Source organism: Eriocheir sinensis, chromosome 11 (assembly GCF_024679095.1).
Source record: "Eriocheir sinensis breed Jianghai 21 chromosome 11, ASM2467909v1, whole genome shotgun sequence".
Classification (NCBI taxonomy): Eukaryota; Metazoa; Arthropoda; class Malacostraca; order Decapoda; family Varunidae; genus Eriocheir; species Eriocheir sinensis.
This window is the reverse complement of record NC_066519.1, coordinates 812,636-839,332: the sequence shown is the minus strand read 5'-3', so window position 1 is coordinate 839,332 and position 26,697 is coordinate 812,636. Positions and strand designations below refer to the sequence as shown.

Genomic DNA, 26,697 nt, shown 5'->3' with positions numbered 1-26,697 from the left:
TATTACACACACACACACACACACACACACACACACACACACACACACACACACACACACACACACATATGGCTTTCTTTAACACACAAGAAAAAACAAAAATTAACAATGGCAACAAAAACTAAGAACCAAACAGTGAAAATTCGATGGTTTTCTTTAACACACAAAAATAAAACACCAGCAACCAAACAATTAATAACCGAGAAATAACGAAAACGCGGAACTGACACACACACAAAAGAAAACAGGAAGCAAGCAAAAAAGAGGGCACGTTCAGACACACAGCAACAGCAGCAGGGAGGGAGGGAGGAAGGAAGGGCGGAGTGCAGGGCTGCGGTAATTGACGCTGGCGGACGGGACGACGAATAAGTTTAGATAGTCAATTGATTCTTTAGGGAGAAGCGTGGGAAGGCGAAGGATAATAAGGAAGAGAAGAAAGGGTAACGGAGGGTGTAAACACTAACTTGTTGGCAGAGAAACTCCACGCTGGGTTATAATGGGAAGAGAAGGAAGGGTGGAACTGCAAGGGTGAAGAATGAAGGATGATTAAAAAATAGTGAGGAAGGAAGGAAGTACGAGGGTGAAGACACTGATATGGTAATGAAGAGGAAGGAAAGAAGGGAGAAGGAAGAGGAAACACGAATAGATGATGAGGATGGAGGGAAAAGGAAAGGAAGGGAAGGGAAGGGAGAGGTAAGGAAGGGATCAGACAAAACGAAGGTTGAGGAAAGGTAAGGAAGGGTTTAAGACGGACGGAAGGGAAGGGAAGGGAAAGGAAATAAAGACTAATGTACGGTTATATGTAGGGAAGGGAAGTGGAGGGAAGGAAAGACAGGGAAGGGAAGGAAAGGGAAAGGAAAAAGAAAGGTAAGGAAGGAAAGGGAAGAAAATAAAGACTGAGGTACGGTGACATGTAGGGAAGGGAAGGAAAGACAGGGAAGGGAGTGGCCCGCGATATTCCGTGATTAACCTGTTTCGTTGCAGGGGTCCACAGGTGAAGGAGTGACTGGAAAAGGTGAACGGGACTAAGAAGGTTGTGAGCCACTGCCCTAAGCAATTTTTCGAGTATTTTCTTTCCTTTCCTTTCTTCCAAATATTTTTTCTGTGACTCAGCACGAAGAAAAGAGGAAAGTACAGCTCGCTTCATGATATCTGCACGGGAGGGAGATTACGATAGCCTCCTTCACGCAGTCCCATGTAATCCCCTGTCCGTGATATACTAAGTGATAATCCTCAGGGGGAGTCTAAATAAAGTTCACTTTGGTCATAATGGGGATTTTTTTTTGCGCTCTTCGAAATAATACATTGGTCATTTATTTTTTCCTTCTACTTTTTTTCTTTTTCTTTCTTTTTGTAATATAATCCGTCTCCTTTCCCTGAACACACACACACACACACACACACACACACACACACACACACACACACACACACACACACACACACACACACACACACACACACACACTTAAATCAATCCAGTTTATCTTTTTTCCGCGACATCCTGGAGCCCTTATCTCTAAGTTCGTATAACTCAATGTTTCCTAGAATCAAACACAAGACCACGCGTTCTTGTGGCCCTAACGTTCATTTGATCCGGCATGTGATCGTCTACGTTCATATAATCAAATATTTCCTAAAATCGAGCTCAAGAAGGAGAGTTTCAACACCTTTACTTAACCCTCTACGTTCATTTGATCCAATATTTGATGCTCCACGCGTCTACGTTCATGCCATCCAAAGTTTCCGAGAACCGACCCCGAGGAAGACAAGAAGAGGAAGTCACGTTCATTTTTAAGCCAACACAATCTCCCTCCCGGCGCTTCCTCATCTTCATTCAATTAAAAAAAAAAGAGTTAAGTTTAAATCAAGTTGCCTTTTTTTATGGGAATAGTTTTTTGGTTTAGCGCAGTTCTTTGAAACGTAACTTACTTGTACTATAACTTTTCTCCTATTTTTCCTTCTCTCTCTTTGTTCTGTAATCTGTCTCTTTTCCTGTACAGCCACAAACACACACACGCACACTCACAGCAGACGACTCTCGCCCTTGTTGTCACATAATATCAGCAGTCGCTTCCTTTAGTTCTCCTACGACCATTTTTACCGCGGCTGAAACATGTAATGTGTAGCCTTTATATAGAGGTGTTCACGCCCACCTACTACTCTTATAAAGTCTCCGGACATCGGCGAGTAAAGCTTGAGTCCTTCTACAACATTTTGGCGTCCTGGCACACATGCTTTTGAATAGCTTTTCGTAGGAGTTTGGGGCATTTCCAAGGGTGGTTTTATGGCCCTTCCAGTAGCTGAGCGGGTAGTGGTTATTACACACACAGAGAAAGAGAGATTTGTATAATTATTAAAGAATGTCTTGAGTAGCATATCTTAAAACATGAAGTGTAGAGAATCGTTTAAAAAATGGTAAAGAAATTACATAAAGAAAGCCTCATTTGACATCAATGTACCTTAAACATATAAAATAATGCGTATATAAGACTTAATCTTTGATAAAAGTAGAATATGCATAGAAAAAATATGCCTATAAGACCTAACCTATGATAGAAAATAAGACATACATAGAAAGGGAGTGTAAAAGAGGCCAATAAAATCCAAACTTCTATAAAAAAGTAAAACACAAAAGTGTGTGAAAGATGCCCATGAAATCTAAACTTTGATACACATTAAACAAACAAAAAGGGAGTAGAAAATACGCCCATAAGACCTAAACTTTGCTAAAACATAACATACATAACGAGTGAGTGAAAACGATGCCAATACGTAGTACCTAAAAATCGGGCGTGCATAAAAAGTGAGTCGGAGACCATACATTAAAAGTGAAGTGAAGTAGTTTTGCCAACATACTAAAAACATATTAAGATACCAATATTAGTTATCCGTCAGTGGCATCTAGAATATGTCCGGTGAGTACTTTTATAACAGGGAAGCGTGCTGGCGATTGTGACGTGGGTTGGAACGGAATTCCACACTTTAGGGCGGGTTACTAAGAAGGTGTGTGTGTGTGTGTGTGTGTGTGTGTGTGTGTGTGTACAGTAGACCCACGCAACATGTCAGGAATTGCGTCGTAGGAAATATGCCGCGCCCTTTTTCGGAGCAACACGTTTGCGCAAGATATCTCCCAGTGTTTGCTATCAACGCCTCGCCCCCCACAGCAGCCCACGCAACATGTCAGGAAATGCGTCTTAGGAAATGTGCCGCGCCCTTTTTAGGAGCAAAACATGCGCAATATATCTATCACTCTTTGGGGCCGCATTTTAAAACATTTCGTCACCCAAGTTGGCTACACATATTTAATTAACAAGGCTTTCGTAGGAGTTTTGGGCATTTCCAGGAGTAGTTTTATGACCCTGGTGGTAGTGTGAAACTTCTTCTGTACCGTGAATCCAGAAAAACACTCACTAGAACCCGACTGACCTCCTCTCTGACCTTTAGGAATAGCTGAGATGTGAGAACCGAAAGTGTCTTATGAAACCGACCTTTGTTATCCAGCAGACCCGCACCATTTTTTTTTTTTTTTTACAGTATAGGAAACCGCACAAGGGCAACAAAACAAAGCAAGAAGACAGTTATGCAAAAAAGCCCGCAAATCACTGGTCCTACAAAAAGAGTTGAGAGGAGTGGCCAAGAGAGAGGTCAGTTTCGAGAGGGGAGGTGTCCTGATACTCTCCTCTTGAAAGATAAGGAAGCACTGATGGGAAATAAATAATGTTGAAAGAGTCGGTATCCAAAACATCTACTGGCATCACAGACCACGCCAATAAGTCCGAAGGTTTCTTTTTTATATATCATTCAAGTGTGATTTCCAAGTCAAGTGGCTGTCGACAACTATTCCTAAAAACTCTCGGTGACTCTATGATTCGCCATCAGGTGGTTGAATTCTGTGGCAGAGTCCCCGTCGTAGGCGTAACTACTGTTATCCTGGAGCTGGTGTTGACGACATCACAGCTGCACTGGACGAGGTCTCCGCTGCGGCCTCTAATGACTCACTCTTTGTTCTCCACACAGGTACAAACGACGTCACCACGACCAGGTCTGAGGAACTGCTGGACAAGTACCGTAGGCTCATCCAGCAGTATAAGACTAAATCCCTAATATTTTGATTTCAGGAATTCTACCACGGACATGGGATGAGGGCGACTTCTACAGTAAGGCCTTCAGCCTCAACAACCGCCTGCAGACTCTCTGCGGAGAGCTTGACGTCGAATTCTTTAACGCCTGGAACGATTTCTACGGCCAGAGTAGACTTTTCCAAAGGGACGGCATACACCTGTCCCCCATCGGGGCAGCCAGATTTGGAAGGCTCTCAACAACGCCGTACGTAACGCCCGAACAACAAAAACGACTCTCAGCCACGTCCTTCCATCCCGCCCGTGTAAATAGACACCTCACACCGCAACAGACTCGTAACATTGAACCCTCCAGTACCTCTATTACCAAGCTTCAAGATAACCTAAGAGTCCTTAGTTTCAATGCGCGTAGCCTAAGAAACAAATTTGATGAACTGAGATGTCTTGCTCTGACAGAAAACTTTGACGTAATTGCTATAACCGAAACATTTATCGACACCACTAATATTGATTTAAGTTCCGAATATAACATAGATGGCTACAGATTCTTCAACAATGATCGTGTAAACCGTAGAGGGGGTGGTGTCGCCCTTTTGTCAAAAGCTACTTGCAACCTACTGACAAAACACCAAGAAACAGTAACGTTGAACATTTGTGCGTGCGAGTAAACATTGCAAAAGTCAATTTAAATATATCTGTCACTTACAGGCCTCCGGGGCAATCACTTGATGGCGATCTTGAAATGTACAGCGTCTTAAGGCAGTCACTTAATAACAGCGACTCACTGATACTAGGAGACTTTAACCTCCCAGTGCTAGACTGTGAGACACTGTCGGGTACAGAAGGTGAGTCCCATAGAATGATCGAATTTCTAGAGGAAAATTATCTAAGCCAAATGGTTTCTGAACCAACTCGACAAAATAACATACTTGACCTTGTTATAGCGACCCAAGATAACCTAGTCAGTAATGTCACGGTAGGAGAACACCTCGGTTCCTGCGATCATAAACTAGTGCGCGTTGACATTAGAGCTCAAACATCGGTGACTGAAAATAAAGTTAAGGTGCCCAATTTCAAAAGAGCCAACTTCGTAGAAATCCGACGAAAACTAATAGATATGCAACTATCAGATGACGGCAATGCAGAGGACGCCTGGCTAAACTTTAAAAATCACTTACTCACTCAGCAAGACACATTTGTCGCCTTGTGCGAGAAGCGAATTAACACTAAAAGTCCACCTTGGTTTAATAGCGAAATTAAACACTCAGTCAAGGAGAGAAAATTGTCTTACAGGTTAAAGAAAGACCAAAGCACGCCTGAAAACATTAGACTTTACAATGATGCAAGGCGACGAGTAAAAAGATTAGTGCATCAGGCAAAGCGTAGATATGAAGAAAATATTGCAGCCAACTGTAAAAATAATCCGAAATCCTTCTTCAGTTACATAAACAACAGAAAGGCGATCAGAAGTGGAATTGGACCTTTAATAAACAGCGACGGTGCACTAGTGACTGACAGCCAACACGTTGCAAACCTATTAAATAATTACTTTTCCTCGGTGTTTAATAATAACAGTCCTCCCACCACCACCACCAACACCAGTACTAATGTAAATCCTGAGCATGCATTGTCTAACTTTGAAATAAAACCCGATGAAGTCCTTAAAGCCCTCAAATCACTTAAAACAAATAAAAGTCCTGGACCTGATAAAGTATATCCAACTCTGCTGAAAGAAACAAAGAGCGAAATACTCTCCTCCCTCACAACCGTATTCAATATGTCCTTGCGACAAGGCATTGTCCTTCAGATTGGAAAAAGGCTAACGTGACACCGATTTTTAAGAAAGGAGACAAAAAGTACCAGGTAATTACAGGCCCATTAGTCTAACTTCGGTTGTAGGTAAGCTACTTGAGGGCATAATTAGAGACAAAATTGTGAGTTACCTTGAAAGCCACTCATTAATTGGGGACTCACAACATGGCTTCCGAAACAAAAGATCCTGCCTATCAAATCTATTAACGACCCTCTTCACTGTTTATGACGTAACCAAATCACTGGACGTAGTCTACTTGATTTCCAGAAAGCGTTTGATAAAGTCCCGCATCATAAATTACTTTACAAATTAAAACAAATAGGTATTGACGGTCAGGTAAACCAATGGATCGCGAATTGGTTAAGCAACAGACAACAAAGAGTGGTGATTGACGGATTTAAATCAGAGTGGGCGCCGGTCACTAGTGGCGTCCCTCAGGGCTCGGTTCTTGGCCCAGTGCTCTTCATTATTTACATCAACGACGTGGATGTTGGACTCAGTAATCGCATTAGTAAATTTGCAGACGACACATAGATTGATAACTCGGTTCTCACTGACGAAGACAGGCAAAGCCTCCAAGAGGATTTGCACAAAATTTCAGCTTGGTCGGATATATGGGAGATGATCTTTAACGTAGACAAGTGCCAGGTCCCTGAAGTTGGAACGAGGAATAAGAAGTTCGATTACGAAATGCGCGGCGTTAACTCAAAAGCGTTCAATGCGTCAAGGACTTGGGGGTCAAAATCGCGTCAAGCCTCAAATTCTCACAGCAGTGCATCGATGCAGCAAATAAAGCGAATAGAATGTTGGGCTTCATTAAAAGAAACTTTTTATTCATTAATAAAGATGTAATACTTCCGCTCTACAATAGTTTAGTCAGACCCCACTTGGAATATGCGGTACACTTTTGGTCTCCCAACCATGCAAAGGACATTGCTAAATTAGAAGGTGTTCAGCGTCGGGCAACGAAAATGATCCCTTCCTTCCGCAACAAATCCTACGAAGAAAGGCTTTCTACCCTTAAAATGTTCTCTTGAGAAACGTCGCCTCCGAGGAAAACTGATCGAATGTTTTAAAATACTTAATGGTTTCACGAATGTAGACAGATCAACATTGTTTATGATCGATGACACTTTGCGCACGAGGAACAATGGCGTAAAACTCAGATGTAGACAAGTAAATTCAGACTGCACCAAATTTTTCTTCACCAACGTTGTAGTGCGAGAATGGAATAAGCTCCCACCATCAGTGGTCCAGTGTAACACGATTGACTCCTTCAAAAATAAGCTCGACCGTCACTTCCTTCAACTTAATATCAACTAGAGTAGAAATGCAACGTTTTGGAGTCTTCTGATTAATGTAAAATCACTTAGGTTTAAGGACAGACCACCAAGTCTGGACCATGGGGTCTGTGTGGTCTGATTTTCTCTCTCTCTCTCTCTCTCTCTCTCTCTCTCTCTCTCTCTCTCTCTCTCTCTCTCTCTCTCTCTCTCTCTCTCTCTCTCTCTCTCTCTCTCTCTCTCTTATATTATTATTATTATTATTATTATTATTATTATTATTATTATTATTATTATTATTATTATTATTATTATTATTAATATTAATATTGTTATTATTATTATTATTATTAAATAAAAGGGGATTAGGAGTTAGAATCAGAAAGGAAAAAAAAGAAGGAGAGAGAGAGAGAGAGAGAGAGAGAGAGAGAGAGAGAGAGAGAGAGAGAGAGAGAGAGAGAGAGAGAGAGAGAGAGAGAGAGAGAGAGAGAGAGAGGAGTTCAGAAGCGGATGCGAGGCAGATATGGAGAGAGGAGGAGAGGAAGAGATACAAGAAGAGAAGGGGGAGGAGGAGGAGGAGGAGGAGGGAAAATGGAGAAAAACATCAAGAAGAAAACAAAAGAGGAAGAGGAGGAAGAGAAGAAAGAAGGGAGAGACAAGAAGGAAAGGGGGGATAAAGAAGGAGAAGAGAGAAGGGAGGAGAGAAGACAACAGGAGAGGAGAGGAGAGAAACGGAGGAAAGGAAAGACAAGGAAAGGAAGAGGAGATAAAAGACGAATAAAGGAGACGAGAAAGAAAGGAGAGGAGAGAGAGACAAAGGAAAGAGAATAATGGAGGGACAGAAAGACGAAAGGAAAGGGAGGCAGAAAAAAGAAAGGAAAAGAAAGGGAGGAATGATGTAACAAGGAGAAAACGAAACGGAAATAGAAGAATGAAGAAAATGATAAATAAAGTAATAATGAAAATTTAAGAGAGAGAGAGAGAGAGAGAGAGAGAGAGGAGAAAGGATATGGCGTCAGAGAGAGAGAGGTTGGGGAGGTGGATGAACAAAGGAATTCTTGAAGCAGTCCTTTGCCGTTTATTGAAGCCGGTTATAGGTAATATTGGCGTCATATGATGTGCATATAGATATCTTATTTGTCACTTCATATTCAAATTCATCTTCACAGGATAACACATTCATATTCACATCAGATGACATGTTTTGTATCGTGTCCACGTCATGTCATATCCTCATTATAGCCCCATCACATTCATATTCGTAATAGCCCGTCACATCCCAGTCATATGGTGGCTATAATAGGCATAGTAATTTCTTACTCATATCATACAACCATCATATTCCTATCATGTATTCATATCTTTTACATCTATATTCATATCCATGTTACGTTTATATTCATAGAATCATATGTTATTCGTATTCATTTCCACATCATAATATTATATTCATAGCATATTTAAAGAATCTCATCATATTCATATATTCTTAATTAATTAATCATACCATATACATATTCGTATCACATAGTCACATTCCTGTCATAGCCCATCACATTCATACATTCACATCAAAGAATATTCATATATATATATATATATATATATATATATATATATATATATATATATATATATATATATATATATATATATATATATATATATATTATACATGTGTAATACAGGCTATTTTGTAAACCGTATCATTGGCTGTTATGATGCCGGTTAACCCTCATCTTCCTTTATTTAATACATACATTCTGGATTTTATTAAACTCACCGGCTGTACTAACCCTACTTGTCCGACAGTCTGAACACACAGCAATGTAGCTACTTGGCCTGTTGCTTCTGAGGGCACGCAGCCACTTGACGGACAGCTTCTGGTCTTTGGGAAGGAAAACACGCTTTATTTGGGTCCTATATTGAAGTTTCCCTCACAGTAAGGCACACAGCACATGTATGGGATGATTGTCTTAGTAAGAGGCACAGATGATGTTAATATTTACACGTTTTCAGTGTTATCGCCGCCAATAATGCACGAAACAGAGAGCGTGACCTCTCCCGACCACAGCTGGCCCGCCCTGAAGTGTGGTAAAGAGGGCGGCGGACGACACCACCGACAGAACAGGTCCAGCCAATGGTCCCCAAGGGAAGGAGAGAGAGAGAGAGAGAGAGAGAGAGAGAGAGAGAGAGAGAGAGAGAGAGAGAGAGAGAGAGACTTTTCTCTTTTTTTCTCCTTCTTCTTTACTTCTTCGTCATTTTCCTCTCCTTCTTCTTCTTAGTCTTCGTCTTCGTCTCCATCTCGTTGTTCTTCTCGCCATCATTCTCAGCACACGTCGGCGCCCCAACGTCCCCACGGCTACGTGTTAAACTGTTCCGTGTCCCCTCAAGTCCCCAACTAACATTCTCAACTAGTAAAGCAGGCAATCTCGTCTTAAGTCTCCTCCTCCTCTTCTTCTTCATCTTCGTCCTCCTGCTCCCCTTCCTGCAGGCGAAGCGATTCAGCATAGACACCAATCAACTAATCAATGGGGGCATACGCCGGGGGTGAGTCGTCTCGCCCACCCTACAGATACCGACAGGAGTTATTTCTCGAAGACCTGTCCGCCACAGGAGCAGCCTTCCTGCAGAAGTAGTTTGCTCGAAAACGACAATTTCCTTTCAGGATCGCACTTGTCGTCACTTTGCTGCGTCAGGGGCGAGCTGAACGTGTCCGCGCGTGCGTTCAAAAATGCTTTAGTCTGTGCCGCAGGTCACTCAAGTAGTGACGAGCTGATTAACACTGTCGCTAGAGCAGGCAGCCTCGTGATGAACCAACAGGCTTTTTGTTGCCTGTCCTCCCATGTTTTCACGCTTGCTCCTCATCTTCCTCCTTTTTCATTTCCTCACGTTCTCCAAGGTCTCGTACAGGCTGTTCTCGACCACCTCGGTCCTGCGGGTGTTGTCCAAGGTCTCGTACAGGCTGTTCTCGACCACCTCGGTCCTGCGGGTGTTGTCCAAGGTCTCGTACAGGCTGTTCTCGACCACCTCGGTCCTGCGGGTGTTGTCCAGGGTCTCGTACAGGCTGTTCTCGACCACCTCGGTCCTGCGGGTGTTGTCCAAGGTCTCGTACAGGCTGTTCTCGACCACCTCGGTCCTGCGAGTGTTGTCCAAGGTCTCGTACAGGCTGTTCTCGACCACCTCGGTCCTGCGAGTGTTGTCCAAGGTCTCGTACAGGCTGTTCTCGACCACCTCGGTCCTGCGGGTGTTGTCCAAGGTCTCGTACAGGCTGTTCTCGACCACCTCGGTCCTGCGAGTGTTGTCCAAGGTCTCGTACAGGCTGTTCTCGACCACCTCGGTCCTGCGGGTGTTGTCCAAGGTCTCGTACAGGCTGTTCTCGACCACCTCGGTCCTGCGGGTGTTGTCCAAGGTCTCGTACAGGCTGTTCTCGACCACCTCGGTCCTGCGGGTGTTGTCCAAGGTCTCGTACAGGCTGTTCTCGACCACCTCGGTCCTGCGGGTGTTGTCCAAGGTCTCGTACAGGCTGTTCTCGACCACCTCGGTCCTGCTGGGGTTGTCCAAGGGCTCGTACAGGATGTTCTCGACCACCCAGGCTGTTCTCGACCACCTCGGTCCTGCGGGTGTTGTCCAAGGTCTCGTACAGGCTGTTCTCGACCACCTCGGTCCTGCGGGTGTTGTCCAAGGTCTCGTACAGGCTGTTCTCGACCAACACGCTTTCGCTGGCGGACAGGGCGCCTTGGAACCGCATCCTCACATCTGCGGGTGTGGCGAGGACATTCTCAGACTGATATAACACTAATACTGATGCTGCTGCTACTGCTGCTACTACTACTATTACTTTTACTACTACTATTATTACTACTACTACTACTATTACTATTACTACTACTATTACTACTACTACTACTACTACTACTACTACTACTACTACTACTACTGCTATTAATACTACTACTTTTACTACAACTACTACTGCAACCACTACTACTACTACTATTGCAACTACTACTACTACTACTGCAACTACTACTACTACTACTACTACTACTACCACTACTACTACTTTTTTTAAAACTTTAAACAGGCCTCCATCTATTAGAGTTAGAGTTAGAGTTAGAGAGTTAGAGCGGTATATTCTCTCATATCCTTTCACAAAGCAATTCATTGGCCCCACCCCGCCAATGACTGTGGCCGACAACCATCTTTATTTAATATTACAAACCTTACTAAACATATTATTTTTAAGCTAACAGAGCTTGTGGTTGATACGACTATCAACCACCGTCGCCTCAAAGTCCAGGTCGGCAATGCGGGTGGTTTTGGGTACAGGTGACCTGGTTCCTCTCAGGCAGACCAAGGCTGACCTCAGGAGGGAGAAGGACAGCCTGCATCTCATCCAGGCGACCACACTGCTTCTTGGCTGCTGTTTCTTATCCGCCAGTGTTTCGGCGAGTCTTGCGTAGAAGCTCTGCGCCCTTGGTCCCATCCCTCCTGACGTCGTGAATACTACCGGGGTGAAGGAACCCTGGTCCACATTCTGTATTCTTTCTTCATATGCTCTGTTCTTCTCTTGTTCGTTTCTTCTGTGGGCTGCATCAAGGGTCAGGTCTCTGTGGCAATGGGCCATGGGATCAAAGATCCTTATGTCAAAATATGCCCTTTGTCCACGAGTCCAAAACCCTCTGGCGCTAACATCCACTCGTGCTTCGTTCGAAACATTAGCGGTGCGTCTGGCGAGGTGTTCGCCTTGCAGAGGGAGCAGCATGGGTTCCACAGTCACGTCGTGGCAGACTTCTTTCAGCATTTTAGCTGTTACGTCTCTTACTTCATCATGTCTCATGCAGACGAAACCTCCTCTCTTGCATGTCATGGCATGATTTTGGTTGAAGGGTGAGCCACAGTTACACATGTTTGGGAGCCCATCCACTGGCCAGCCATACCTGAGGGCAAGGGCATCAGTGGATTCTTTTTTGTTTAAGTTGAAGCCTTTTGCCCTGATAGGTAGTGTGGTTAGCCAGTTTGAAGCGCCCACTTCCTGTGCAATATCTGTCCTCTTCCTTGTGTCTTCTGGGAGTTCTCTCATTAGGTCACTCAGAGTGTCTCTCTGTTTTTCTTCTCTGTTTATGGAGATTTCATTCCTTAGTGACCTAATATCTTGAGGGTTGTCTTCTCCCCTTTCATTTTGATTGGTAATATATCCGGTCAAGGAGGCTGTGATTCGGATTAAGTTCCCGAATTCAGACTCAGCCAGATTTTGCGGGTTGGTGATGCCGAGCCCACCCATTCTTGGCGGCAACTCCAGCAACCTTCTCTCCTGGTCGCTGGGACATCTCCCATTTGCTATCGCCGGTATGAAGATGTTACTACTACTACTACTACTACTACTACTACTACTACTACTACTACTACTACTACTACTACTACTACTACTACTGCAACTTTTTTTTTTTTACTACATAAATGATACCTCCACCCATGTTTATTTTCCCGACACATAATCATGGAGGGCTCCATAGTTTGGAGGTCATTAGCCCCAACTCTGTTCGCTAATGACTGTGGCATCCAACCATATCGCTAATACTACCTGACACTAAATCACCTATCATCTATTAAGTCTAGATCCCCCTTTCCTTCCCTACTCAAGTCACTCCCGACCCACCCTAATGTCACTCTCCACCACTGTGGCTTCATAGTCCATATTGGAGATGTTGGTGGCTTTTGGGCCAGAGTGTCTGGTGCCCCTGAGACATAGGATGGCCGACCTGAGCAGGGAGAACGAGAGGCGACACCTCATCCAGGCGACAACGTGACTCCTTGGCTGATGCTTCTTTTCTGAGATTAATTCCGCGAGGCGTGCGTAGAAGCATTGGGCCCTGGGACCCATCCCGCCGGATGTGGTGAAGACGAGGGGGGTGAAGCTGCCCTGATCCATATGTTGGATTCTTTCACCGTATGCCCTTGTCTTCTCCTGCTCGTTCCTGTGGTGGGCGGCTTGCAGGGGCAGCTCACGGTGACAGGCAGCCATCGGGTCGAATATGCGGATGTCCATGAACGCCCGCTGTCCGCGCACCCAGAATCCGCGGGCACTTACATCAACCCGTGCCTCCTGTGAGGTATTGGCTGTCCTGTACCGAAGGTGTTCGCCGTCCAGGGGAAGCAGTGCCGGCTCGGTAGTGACGTCTTGACACTACTGCAACTACTACTACTACTACTACTACTACTACTACTACTACTACTACTACTACTACTACTACTACTACTACTACTACTACTACTACTACTACTACTACTGCAACTACTACTACTACTACTACTACTACTACTACTACTACTACTACTACTACTACTACTACTTTTTTTTCTACATACAACATAAATGATACCTCCACCCATGTTTATTTTCCCGACACAATCATGGAGGGCTCCATAGCTTGGAGGTCATTAGCCCCAGCTCTGTTCGCTAATGACTGTGGCATCCAACCATATCACTAATACTACCTGACACTAAATCACCCATCATCTATTACGTCTAGATCCCCCTTTCCTTCCTTACTCCAGTCACTCCCGACCCACCCTAATGTCACTCTCCACCACTGTGGCTTCATAGTCCATATTGGAGATGTTGGTGGCTTTTGGGCTACTACTACTACTGCAACTACTACTACTACTACTACTACTACTACTACTACTACTACTACTACTACTACTACTACTACTACTACTACTACTACTACTACTACTACTACTACTACTACTACTACTACTACTACTACTACTACTACTACTACTACTACTACTACTACTACTACTACTACTACTACTACTACTACTACTACTAATACTAATAATAATACTAATAATAATAATAATAATAGTACTGCTTTTTACTAATCTCTCTCTCTCTCTCTCTCTCTCTCTCTCTCTCTCTCTCTCTCTCTCTCTCTCTCTCTCTCTCTCTCTCTCTCTCTCTCTCTCTCTCTCTCTCTCTCCACACACACACACACACACACACACACACCTAGGGTATCCCTCTCAACAACAGGGATCCAGACTATGCACCACTTCAAGCGTTGCTCGACAACCTTCAGGCATGGACGGTTGACAACAGTGCCACTATCAACCACACCAAGACCATGACCAATAGAGATGTGCCACCTCCGCTGCTGTCTACCAAGACCATGGTGATGCACGTTTGCACGTACAAGAGATGTGCCACCTCTGCTGCTGTCTATCAAGACCATGGTGATGCACGTTTGCACGTACAAGAGATGTGCCACCTCTGCTGTTGTCTACCAAGACCATGGTGATGCACGTTTGCACGTACAAGAGATGTGCCACCTCTGCTGTTGTCTACCAAGACCATGGTGATGCACGTTTGCACGTACAAGAGATGTGCCACCTCTGCTGCTGTCTACCAAGACCATGGTGATGCACGTCTGCACGTACAAGAGATGTGCCACCTCCGCTGCTGTCTCACACCGCCTCAAGGTTGTCCAGTCCACCAAACTACTCGGCACCACTGTGGACTACCTACTCAACTGGAAGCTCCACGTCTCCAACATCGTCAGAGCAGCCGCCTACAAGCTGTACATGCTGCGTAGACTCAGGACGCTGGGGGCACCGGCTGCTGAGCTGTACAGTATTTACACATTATTCATACTGCCAAAACTCATGTATACCTCCCCGGCGTGGTCATCGTCCCTTACCCTCACCCAACAACAGCAGCTTGAGAGGGTTCAAAAGAGGGCATTCTGGGTCATTTTAGGCCCTGACTACCACACCTACGACAATGCCCTGACCACCTTGAGTCTCCCGAGGCTCTCTGACAGGCACCAGGACGCCCTCAGAAAATGGACATGTTTCCGGTTCTGGGAAGAGCCTTGAAATGCATTGTGCCACGTACCAATGATAACGTAGTGCACATATTACGTCCTATAAATCACTAGTTGACTGGATATTAGAGAGATATCTCAAATTCGTCTGATCTCACGGGGAGAAGCCATCATTAGCTCGTGACGTCATCAGGCTGAAGCGGAGTACAGCAGACGACAGTACCAGTGTTGTGTCCATTGTTTTTTTTATTAGCTATGGCCACTCCAGCTCCAAACTGCGCCCAACAGGTATGTTGTAGATGCTTACTGAACACCTTAAGAGTGTTAGAAATGTGTTATATTATTAAAATGGGAGTGAAATCAACAGATTCGCCTCTGCTCTGCAGAAAATAGTTGAGTTCACGATTAAAAGTTAGTCCGAGGAGGAACTAAAGAGGATAATCAAGGTTGAATTTATATTAGTATTATGGAAACTTACCTAGCGTAACTTAGAGAAAACAATGGCTCTGTAACGTCAGAGAGAGAGGATCAACGCCTGAAGATGAATAAGAAGACGAATGCAGACCAATATTATATAATCAGAGGACGTGACAGTAGAGAATAGTTGAGTTCACGATGAAAAGTTAGGCCGAGAGGAAACTAAAGAAAATTACTGCAGGATTCACTAGCAGACAGAAATATCTTACGTGGAGTACTTTTGTCCGTATATATATACTCTTGCACATTGGCACGAAGCACCAACGACTGCGGGTTACGTCTCCAGGCATTGCTAGCCACTAGTAACATACACCACAACACGAAATCTCGGAGTAACACAAGGTTGGCGGCCTGCCGACTGCATCGTGACGTCACGACCAATCAGCACCCGTTTCCAGGTCACGTGATTTTTCCTCAACTTTAATCCATATTTTATACCTCATTTACTATTTTACATGAAGAAAAAATAGTATCATAGCTGAAATTAGGGCCTATGTTATCCATACAGACAGAATTTGAAATAGATATATTGACAGGAAACATGTCCATTCGGCATCTCCCTGCTTCACCATCCTCGCCACCGCCACCTCCTCACCCGACGCGCCTCGCCCCACCCGCTCCACCAGACACCACAACATACTCACCCCCTTCAGGGCGCCGCGAACTGACCGTTACAAACGAAACGCAGTGCCAGCGATAGTGCAGATTATAAACAATGCCCAGCAGTGATAGTCAAACCCAAAGGGCCGCGGTACAGATTAGCACCTCGCCGCCACCCTCTAAGTGCTCTCTTAACACCACCCTCCGTCTCCCTTTTGTCTCTATTTTTAGCTCTCCCAAACCACCTCCCCCCTCTCCTCCCCTCTAATGTAGCCTATTTAGTATTATAATTTATTGTACTTTTAATTTGTATATTTTCAGCCTAACGTCTACCATACATTAATAAACCTGTTATTATTATTATTATTATTATTATTATTATTATTATTATTATTATTATTATTATTATTATTATTATTATTATTATTATTATTATACACACACACATACACGGCCCGGTAGCTCAGTGGACAGAGCGTCTGCCTCACAACCAGAAGGATAGGGGTTCGATTCCCCGGCTGGATGAAGATAAGTTGGGTTTATCTTCTTTCACGTGTAGCCCCTGTTCACCCAGCAGTGAGTAGGTTGTAGTAGTTGTGACCTCGTTGTCGCGGTGTGTTGTGTGTGAGTGGTCTCAGTCCTACCCAAAGATCGGTACTACGAGCTCTGTGCTCTTCCGTAGGGGAACGGCTGTCTGTCTCGAGAGAGACCCGCAGCAGACCAAGAGGTGAATTACACAGACACACACACACTATTGGAGGAGAAGTAGTTAGCGGACTTTTTTATTTCATTTGTTTTCGCCCTTGAGCTGCTTTTTCCTCTGTAGCGAGAGAGAGAGAGAGAGAGAGAGAGAGAGAGAGAGAGAGAGAGAGAGAGAGAGAGAGAGAGAGAGAGAGAGAGAGATGCTTCCTCCTCCTCCTCCTCCTCCTCCTCCTCCGGAGAGAGAGAGAGAGAGAGAGAGAGAGAGAGAGAGAGAGAGAGAGAGATTTACCTGGATTTAGCCTTCGCTGCCGGTAACACTTTGTCACAACCATTAGAAGAACAATAACAACAACAACACCAATCACCACCGGCACAACTATAATGGCGATGGTGGTTGTAGGGATGGTGGTGGTGGTGGTGGTTGCAGGGGTGGTGGTGGCGGTGGTAGTTGTAGGGGTGGTGGTGGTGGTTGCAGGGGTGGTGGTGGCGGTGGTGGTTGTAAGGGTGGTGGTTGTGGTGGTGGTAGTTGCAGGAGTGGTGGTGGTGGTGGTGGTTGTGGTGGTGGTGGTTGTAGGGGTGTTGGTGGTGGTGGTGAGGGTGGTGGTTGAAGGGATGGTAGTGGTGGTGGTGGTTGTAGGGGTGGTGGTGGTGGTGGTGCAGTTTATCAATGAGGAGTCGTGTTGTATGAATTCTTCTACAGTGCATGGCGTCGGGTGCTGTAATCTCCACCTTGAGGGCCCCTGAGCCGCAACAGTAAGTTTAATGTCACCAGGGAAGCGGCCTCTGAGACACCGAAGATAACAATCACCAGTTCGTACTCCAAACACAAGATGGTTATTATTGTCATTGCTCCTTTTTCTCCATACACCTGCCCTCAACCTCCACCACTCTTTGTCTTGAGGGAAGCAAGTGTTGTCCAGCGTGAACCAGGCGTCGTCCTGCCAGCCATTGCCCGCCGCCACGAGCCAAACCCCCCTGAAGCCTGGATAGGGCTGCACGAACAAGTCTTTAAATTGTCCCCCCCTCCGCAGGGTGGTAATGTTCGCCCATTCCTCATCCCCCGAGATGGTAGTATCGGCGGGGCAGTGCTGGTCCAGGAAGGGGCTGAGGGATGATCCGGGCGCAGGCAATGATGACTTAATAAGAAGCACGAGTAAGGACAGCGTGGCCTTCATCTTGGCTCACCGTATGTGTGTGTGTGTGTGTGTGTGTGTGTGTGTGTGTGCGCGTTAGGAGCGAGTCGTGCGCGCCCTTCCCAGTTTGGAGAGATACTTCGACGAGCAGCAACCACTCGCGGCACGAAGAGCGAGACACTGGACCTCTGAGATCCTTTTCCTCCTGTTTCCAGCGCTGGGACAGGATGTTGCGCGCGTGACACTCTTGGCGCCGCCTGCGAAACCCTCAGCCTGGTCTTCTTAGCAGCAGGCGAAAGGAAGGGAAATAACCAGAAAAGAATGGAGACGAAAGGGAAGAAAGAAGAAAAAAAGAATACGAAGGAAAAGAAAGAAGAGCAAGGGAGGAAGAACAGCAACAATAACAAAGTAAGAACAACAACAATAACAAGAAAGTATAGAAGAACAAGAAGTAGACAGAAGAAGGGAAAAAAATCAGAAAAGAATGGAGACGAAGGAGAAGAAAGAAAGCATTAAGACAAGAAGACTAGCAGCGTGGGGAGAGAGAGAGAGAGAGAGAGAAAAAAGGAAGTGTTGGAGGAGAAAATGGAAGTCGTTGTGTATAAGATATGACGTTATGATTCTTCTTCCTCCTCCTCCTCCTCCTCCTAACCGTATATAGCGCATTACTCAAATTTGAATGTCACCTCCGGAGACTTTACCAACACTCGATAAGCTAATTTCTCTCTCTCTCTCTCTCTCTCTCTCTCTCTCTCTCTCTCTCTCTCTCTCTCTCTCTCTCTCTCTCTCTCTCTCTCTCTCTCGTAGGAGTTTGGGTCATTTCCAGGGATAGTTTAAAGACCATGGTGGTAGTTTGACCCTTCTTCTGTACCCTGAACGTGAATAAACCCTCGTGAAAACCCGATTAATATCCTTTTCGGAAATAGTTGACATGAGACGGAGATGTGTGTCTGAGAACTCCCTCCCTGGAGACAACAAAGATTACTGGTGACGGGATGCTCTTCCGCTGCTTATAACAAGAGTGCAGAGTGACAACGTTTATGAATGCTACAAGAAGGAGAAGGAGATGATGATGATGATAAAGAAGAAGAAAAGGATGATGATGATAATGATGATGATGATGATGATGATGATAAAGAAGAAGAAAAGGATGATGATGATGATGATGATGATGAAGAAGAAAGGAAAAGAGGGGTAGAGGAGAAAAAAGGAAAGAAAGAAGAAAACGGAAAAGTAAAAAGAGAAAGAGGAAAGAGAAAAAAGAAAACGAAAAAGAAGAAAATGAAAATGAAAAGAGAGGAAAAAGAAGAGGAAAGAGAAGAAGAAAAAGATGAAGAAAGGAAAATAAGAAATAAAAAGAGGAAAGAGAAGTAGAAAAGGAAAAGAAAACAATAACGAAAGTGAAAAAGAAGAAGAAGAAGAAACGAATAAAAAATAAAAAGAGGGAAAAGAAGAGGAAAGAGAAGAATCAGAAAAAGAAGAAGAAGAAGAAGAAGAAGAAGAAACGAATAAAAAATAAAAAGAGGGAAAAGAAGAGGAAAGAGAAGCAGAAAAAGAAGAAGAAGAAGAAGAAGCAGAAGAAGAAGAAGAAGAAGAAGAAGAAGAAGACACAGAACAGGAAGCCATAAAGAGTCGGCCGTCCATCTCATAATCTAACAATTGGCGTCACTGAGTAAAGAAGAAAAAAAAAAAAATCCTGTCCCCCAGTAAAACGCGTCGCCTTCCAGTTCGTATTATTCCTGGCGCAATCATGAACAGGACAGGTCATTACTACAGGTCATCAGGGCAGAAAATGAAAATCGGCATATTCAGAGAAGGGAAAAAAGGCTCCAGAGATTGAAAGCGTGACTGTGTGTGTGCGTGTGTGTGTGTGTGTGTGTGTGTGAAAAGAATGGTGAGGAAGTTGAAATATGAAGGGAAGGAAGAGGATGGAGGAATATGAAAGGAAGAGAAAGGAAGGCAGAACGGGAGGGAGGGAGAAGGAGAAAAGAAATAGGGAGAGAGAGAAAAGAGAAGACTAGGAACGGAGAGAGCGACGGAGGGAAAGGGGGAGAGAAGGAAGAGAGGAAAGGAGGAAACTAAAAGAAGAGAGAAACAAAAAAACGGAAGAAGAATGAAAATGAAAATACTTATGAGAGAGAGAGAGATCATTTGGCTCCCCTCTCTCTCTCTCTCTCTCTCTCTCTCTCTCTCCATAATGACACAGAATTATGCTCTTAAATATTAACGCACATAAAATTTACGCACTTGAAAATATACGCACATATACTTACGCACATAACAATTTAAGTATGTAAACACACACACACACACACACACTGATTATTATTATCATTTTTTTTTCACAACAAACAACAAAAACAGTGAATAAAAAAAAAGGCCGCTACTTGCCGCTCCCACAACAGGAAATAGTATAGAGTGGCCAAAAGAGAGGTCAATTTCGGGTGGAGAGGTGTCTTGATACACTTTTTGAAAAAGGACAAGCCATAGGTTGGAGGAAATGCAGACGGAGGAAGGCTGGTCCAGAGTTTACCCGTGTAAGGAATGAAAGAGTGAAGATGCTGGTTAACTTTTGCATAAGGGGTTTGGACAGTATAGGGATGAGCATGAGTAGAAAGTCGAGTGCAGCTGGGCTGCGGGAGGGGGGGAGGCATGCAGTTAGCAAGTTCAGAATAGCAATTAGCTTGAAAATATCGATAGAAGATAGTAGAAAGAGAGGCAACATGGCGGCGGAATTTAAGAGGTAGAAGACTATCAGTAAGAGGAGGAGAGCTGATGAGACGAAGAGCCTTAGACTCCATTCTGTCCAGGAGATGCTTACTCCATACGAGGGCGGACAAGGCCCCTATAAATTTAAAACATCTGTGCGGGGGAGAAGTAGGAATTATTATTATTATTATTATTATTATTATTATTATTATTATTATTATTAAATAGAGGGCGACTAGGAGTTAGAATCAGAAAGGAAGAAAGAGAAGAAGAAGAAGAAGGAAAGAGAGAGAGAGAGAGAGAGAGAGAGAGAGAGAGAGAGAGAGAGAGAGAGAGAGAGAGAGAGAGAGAGAGAGAGAGAGAGAGAGAGAGAGAGTTCAGAAGCGGATGTGAGGGGATATGGAGAGAGGAGAGGAAGAGATAAAAAAAAAGAAAAAGGGGAGAAGGAGGAGAAGAACAAGTAGGAGAAAGAGGAGGAGGAGGAGGAGGAGGAGGGAAAATGGAGAAAAACATCAAGAAGAAAACAAAAGAGGAAGAGGAGGAAGAGAAGAAAGAAGGGAGAGACAGGAAGGAAAGGGGGGATAAAGAAGGAGAAGAGAGAAGGGAGGAGAGAAGACAACAGGAGAGGAGAGGAGAGAAACGGAGGAAAGGAAAGGAAGAGGAGATAAAAGACGAATAAAGGAGACGAGAAAGAAAGGAGAGGAGAGAGAGACAAAGGAAAGAGAATAATGGAGGGACAGAAATAGAAGAATGAAGAAAATGATAAATAAAGTAATAATGAAAATTTAAGAGAGAGAGAGAGAGAGAGAGAGAGAGAGAGAGAGAGAGAGAGAGAGAGAGAGAGAGAGAGAGAGAGAGAGAGAGAGAGAGAGAGAGAGAGAGAGAGAGAGAGAGAGAGAGAGGTGAATAAACGAAGGAATTCTTGAAGCGTGCCATTTCCGTTTATTTGAGCCGGTTGTAATATTGGCGTCATATCATGTCGTACATATAGGTAGATATCATATTTGTCACATCATATTCAAATTCATCTTCACACAATATAACAACACATTCATATTCACATCAGATGATATGTTTTTCGTCGTATCCATGTCATATCATGCCCTCATAATAACGACATCACATTCATATTGATAACAGCCTGTCACTTCCCAGTCATATGGTGGCTAGTCATATTCATTTCTTACTCACATCATATAACTTTACTGTATTCTTATTCATATCGTATATTCGTATCTTTTACATCTATATTCATATCCATGTTACATGTTTATATTCATAGAGTTATATCATGTTACTCGTATCCATTTCCACATCATGTATTATATTCATATCATATTTAAAGAATCACATCACATTCATATTATGTTCTTAATTAATTGATCATACCTTATACATATTCATGTCACATAGTCACATTCCTGTCATAGGGCACCATACTCATATATTCACATCAAAGAATATTCATATATAATACATATGTCATACAGGCTATTTTATGAACTATATCATTGCCTGTTATAATGCCGGCCAAACCCTCGTCTTCCTTTATTTAATACACCCGCCATGGATTTAAACCCACTGACCTCACTTGTCCGACAAGACTGGACACACAGCAGTGTGGCTACTTGGGCTTTTTCTTCTTCTTCATCTTATTATTATTATTATTATCTTTTCTTCTTTTCGCCATCATTCTCAGCACGCGTCAGCGCCTCCACGTCCCCATGGCCGCGTACACACGTGTTAAACTGTTCCGTGTCCCCTCAAGCGCCCGCCTGACATTTTGAACCAGTAAGGCAGGCAACCGTGTTATAAACCTCCCCCTTCTCCTCCTGTGCCTCCTCCTCCTCCTCCTCCTTCTTCTTCTTCTTCTTCTTCTTCTTTTTCTTCTACTTCTTCTTCCTCTTCTTCTTCTTCTTATTCTTTATCTCCTTCTTTATCTCCTTTATCTCCTTCTTCGTCCTCCTCCTTCCCTTCCTTCAAACGATGCAGCAATCTGCCAATCAATGGGGGCATGCGCCGGGGGTACGTCGCCTCGCCCACCCCACAGATATCGGCAGGAGTTATTTCTGGAAGACCCGACCGCCACTGGAACAGCCTTCCTGCAGAAGTTTGCTCGAAAGGTCGTCAATTTGCTACGTCAGGGGGGAGCTGAACGTGTCCGCGCGTGCGTTCAAAAGTGCTTTAGTCTGTGCCGCAGGTCACTCAAGTAGTGACGAGCTGATTCACACTGTAGCTAGAGCAGGCAGCCTCATGATGAACCAACAGGCTTTTTGTTGTCTGGCCTCCCATGTTTTCACGCTTGCTTTACTTACTTAGATTTTTACTTACTTAGTTGTGTCTAGAGGTCTTGTGCCTCACAGTCGTGGTGGTCCACCGCTGTTCGCATTCTTCCTCCGCCTCTTCCATTTCTTTTTCCCTTACCGCGGCTTCCTCACGTTCTCCAAGGTCTCGTACAGGCTGTTCTCGACCACCTCGGTCCTGCGGGTGTTGTCCAAGGTCTCGTACAGGCTGTTCTCGACCACCTCGCTCTCGCCTTGGAACCGCATCCTCACATCTGCGGGTGTGGCGAGGACATGCTGGGACTGATATAACAGTACTACTACTACTACTTCTACTTTTATTATTGCATTTTACTAATCTCTCTCTCTCTCTCTCTCTCTCTCTCTCTCTCTCTCTCTCTCTCTCTCTCTCTCTCTCTCTCTCTCTCTCCAACACGTTGCAAACCTATTAAACAATTACTTTTCCTCGGTGTTTAATAATAACAGTCCTCCCACCAATACCACCAACACCAGTACTAATGTAAATCCCGAGCATGCATTGCCTATCTTTGAAATAAAACCCGATGAAGTCCTTAAAGCCCTCAAATCACTTAAAACAAATAAAAGTCCTGGACCTGACAAAGTATGTCCAACTCTGCTGAAAGAAACAATGAGCGAAATACTCTCCTCCCTCACAACCGTATACAATATGTCCTTGCGACAAGGCATCGTCCCTTCTGATTGGAAAAAGGCTAACGTGACACCGATTTTTAAGAAAGGAGACAAAAAAGTACCAGGTAATTACAGGCCCATTAGTCTAACTTCGGTTGTAGGTAAGCTACTTGAGGGCATAATTAGAGACAAAATTGTGAGTTACCTTGAAAGCCACTCATTAATTGGGGACTCACAACACGGCTTCCGAAACAAAAGATCTTGCCTATCAAACCTATTAACCTTTTATAACGACCTCTTAACTGTTTATGACGTAAACAAATCACTGGACGTAGTCTATCTTGATTTCCAGAAAGCGTTTGATAAAGTCCCACATCATAAATTACTTTACAAATTAAAGCAAATAGGTATTGACGGTCAAGTACACCAATGGATCGCGAATTGGTTGAGCAACAGACAACAAAGAGTAGTGATTGACGGATTTAACTCAGAGTGGGCGCCGGTCACTAGTGGCGTCCCTCAGGGCTCGGTTCTTGGCCCAGTGCTCTTCATTATCTACATCAACGACGTGGATGTTGGACTCAATAATCGCATTAGTAAATTTGCAGACGACACAAAGATTGGTAACTCGGTTCTCACTGACGAAGACAGGCAAAGCCTCCAAGAGGATTTGCACAAAATTTCAGCTTGGTCGGATAGATGGGAGATGCCCTTTAACGTAGACAAGTGCCAGGTCCTTCAAGTTGGAACGAGGAATAAGAAGTTCGAATACGAAATGCACGGCGTTTTTTTTTTTTATTTTTTTTTTTGCCTATTGCGCCGGTAGGCATCTTCCCGGTGGGGCCTGATGGTCGGCCCAAGGCTTCTTCCAGGTGGGGCCTGATGGTCGGCCCAAGGCTTCTTCCAGGTGGGGCCTGATGGTCGGCCCAGCCCGTTCTGGCGCAGGCGAGTGTTTATAGTGTCGCCATCTTGCATTAAACTCAAAAGCGTTCAATGCGTCAAGGACTTGGGAATCAAAATCGCGTCAAACCTCAAATTCTCACAGCAATGCATCGATGCAGCAAATAAAGCGAACAGAATGTTGGGCTTCATTAAAAGAAACTTTTTATTCAAGAATAAAGATGTAATACTCCCGCTCTACAATAGTTTGTCAGACCCCACTTGGAATATGCGGTACAATTTTGGTCTCCCCACCATGCAAAGGATATTGCTAAATTAGAAGGTGTTCAGCGTCGGGGAACGAAAATGATCCCTTCCTTGCGCAACAAATCCTACGAAGAAAGGCTTTCTACCCTCAACATGTTCTCTCTTGAGAAACGTCGCCTCCGAGGAAAACTGATCGAATGTTTTAAAATACTTAATGGTTTCACGAATGTAGACAGATCAACAGTGTTTATGATCGATGACACTTTGCGCACGAGGAACAATGGCGTAAAACTCAAATGTAGACAAGTAAATTCAGACTGCACCAAATTTTTCTTCACCAACGTTGTAGTGCGAGAATGGAATAAGCTTCCACCATCAGTGGTCCAGTGTAACAAGATTGACTCCTTCAAAAATAAGCTCGACCGTCACTTCCTTCAACTTAATATCAACTAGAGTAGAAATGCAACGTTTAGGAGCCTTCTGATTAATGTAAAATCACTTAGGTTTAAGGACAGACCACCTAGTCTGGACCATGCGGTCTGTGTGGTCTGATTTTCTATGTAAATTTATGTAAATCTCTCTCTCTCTCTCTCTCTCTCTCTCTCTCTCTCTCTCTCTCTCTCTCTCTCTCTCTCTCTCTCTCTCTCTCTCTCTCTCTCTCTCTCTCTCTCTCTCTCTCTCACACACACACACATACACACAACACTGTGGGAGCATTGCTTAGCTGGATTTTTTAAATTTTTTCCCTTGATCTGCTTCCTCTGCTGTAGAGAGAGAGAGAGAGAGAGAGAGAGAGAGAGAGAGAGAGAGAGAGAGAGAGTTTTTTTTACCTTCTCGGGATATCCTTCGCTGCCGTAAACGCTTCATTACTCCCACAAGAAGAACAAGAAGAGCAACAAATATCATCGCCGGCAGAACGATGATGGTGATGGTGGCTGTAGGGGTGGTGGTGTTGGTCGTAGGGGTGGTGGTGGTGGTGGTCTTATGGGTGGTGGTGGTGGTGGTGAGGATGTAGGTGCAGTTTATCCATGAGAGGCTGTTTAGAGTGTATCCTTTTATGCATCGTTGCCTCGGGTCCTGTAATCTCCACCTTGAGGGCCCCTGAGCCTCAAAAGTAACACCCGTGGAGCGAGGGAAACGGCCTTTTCTGCGGCACCGAAGAGCACAATCACCAGCCCGTACCTTAAACTCAAAATTGTGGCTATAGTTGTCATAGTCTACACGTGCCCACAACTTCCACCACTCTGCGTCGCCGCGGAAGCAAGTGTTGTCCAGCGTGAACCAGGCGTCGCTCCGCTGGCCACCGTTCTCCGCCACGAGCCTGACGCCCCTAAAGCCTGGATCAGGGTGCACGTATAAGAAGGTCCACCAGGCTCCCCATTCATATTTCTTGGTGGTGACGGTCGCCCATTCCTCAGCCCCCGAGATGGTAATATCGGCAGGGCAGCTTGGGTTCAGGTCGGGGCTGAAGGAAGCTCCGGCCGCAAGCAACGTTGATTCAAAAAGCACCAAGAGTAAGGGCAGCCTGGCCTTCATCGTGGCTCACCGTGTGTGTGTGTGTGTGTGTGTGTGTGTGTGTGTGTGTGTGTGTGTGTGTGTGTGTGTGTGTGTGTGCCCAGGGGAAGAGGGTGTTGAGTCTTGAATGTTGAGCTTCTAAAGACTGCTGAAGTGTTCACTCTCGTATCTTAGCAGCGACTCGTGGTCTTCCTTTCCTTTCCCAGCTTGGAGAGGCAATTCAGCGAGTAGCTACCACTCCCGGCAGGACGAAAGGGACACTGGGGAGAAATGGCTGTGCTGGCGATTATATAATGTGCGCCTCTTAGATCATTTTCTTTCAGTCTCCAGATCTGGGACAGGATGTTAGGTGCGTGACGGCCTGTACTTCACACCTCGACACAGCTTACTCCTGGCTCCAATTACGACTATTTTTCAGTGCCACAGAAAAGATCAACCGGGTTCTCACGGGTGATTTTCTCTGTTCAAGGTG

The 26,697-nt window shown here is 44.6% G+C and overlaps 1 protein-coding gene across 20 annotated transcripts; it reads right to left on the bottom strand.

Moving 5' to 3' along the window:
* Window positions 1-9,264: 9,264 nt before the first annotated feature.
* Window positions 9,265-23,262, bottom strand: LOC126996728 (probable transcription-associated protein 1). Of its 20 annotated transcripts, none has more exons than XM_050857478.1 (6): window positions 17,079-18,310; window positions 10,786-10,934; window positions 10,614-10,715; window positions 10,410-10,460; window positions 10,257-10,307; window positions 9,265-10,205 (listed from the first exon to the last, which is right to left on the bottom strand). In XM_050857478.1, the coding sequence occupies exons 1-6, from the start codon at window positions 17,962-17,964 to the stop codon at window positions 10,056-10,058; spliced, it is 1,389 nt and encodes a 462-aa protein (XP_050713435.1). In that variant the 5' UTR covers window positions 17,965-18,310; the 3' UTR covers window positions 9,265-10,055. The 20 variants fall into 20 exon arrangements, 19 of the variants coding, with proteins under 19 accessions (XP_050713435.1, XP_050713431.1, XP_050713428.1 ...); XM_050857474.1 differs by having other exon boundaries at window positions 10,512-10,715; window positions 10,837-10,934; window positions 17,079-18,296; XM_050857471.1 differs by having other exon boundaries at window positions 10,512-10,715; window positions 17,079-18,289.
* Window positions 23,263-26,697: the final 3,435 nt, after the last annotated feature.

Coding starts and splice junctions, on each gene's coding strand:
- LOC126996728 (XM_050857471.1), bottom strand. CDS start 17,964: ATGAAGGCCACGCTGTCCTTACTCGTGCTTCTTATTAAGTCATCATTG. Junction 10,935..17,078: donor GCAGCGAAGGCTAAATCCAG/GTAAATCTCTCT, acceptor CCACACCCGCAG/ATGTGAGGATGCGGTTCCAA. Junction 10,308..10,409: donor ACAACACCCGCAGGACCGAG/GTGGTCGAGAAC, acceptor CGCAGGACCGAG/GTGGTCGAGAACAGCCTGTA.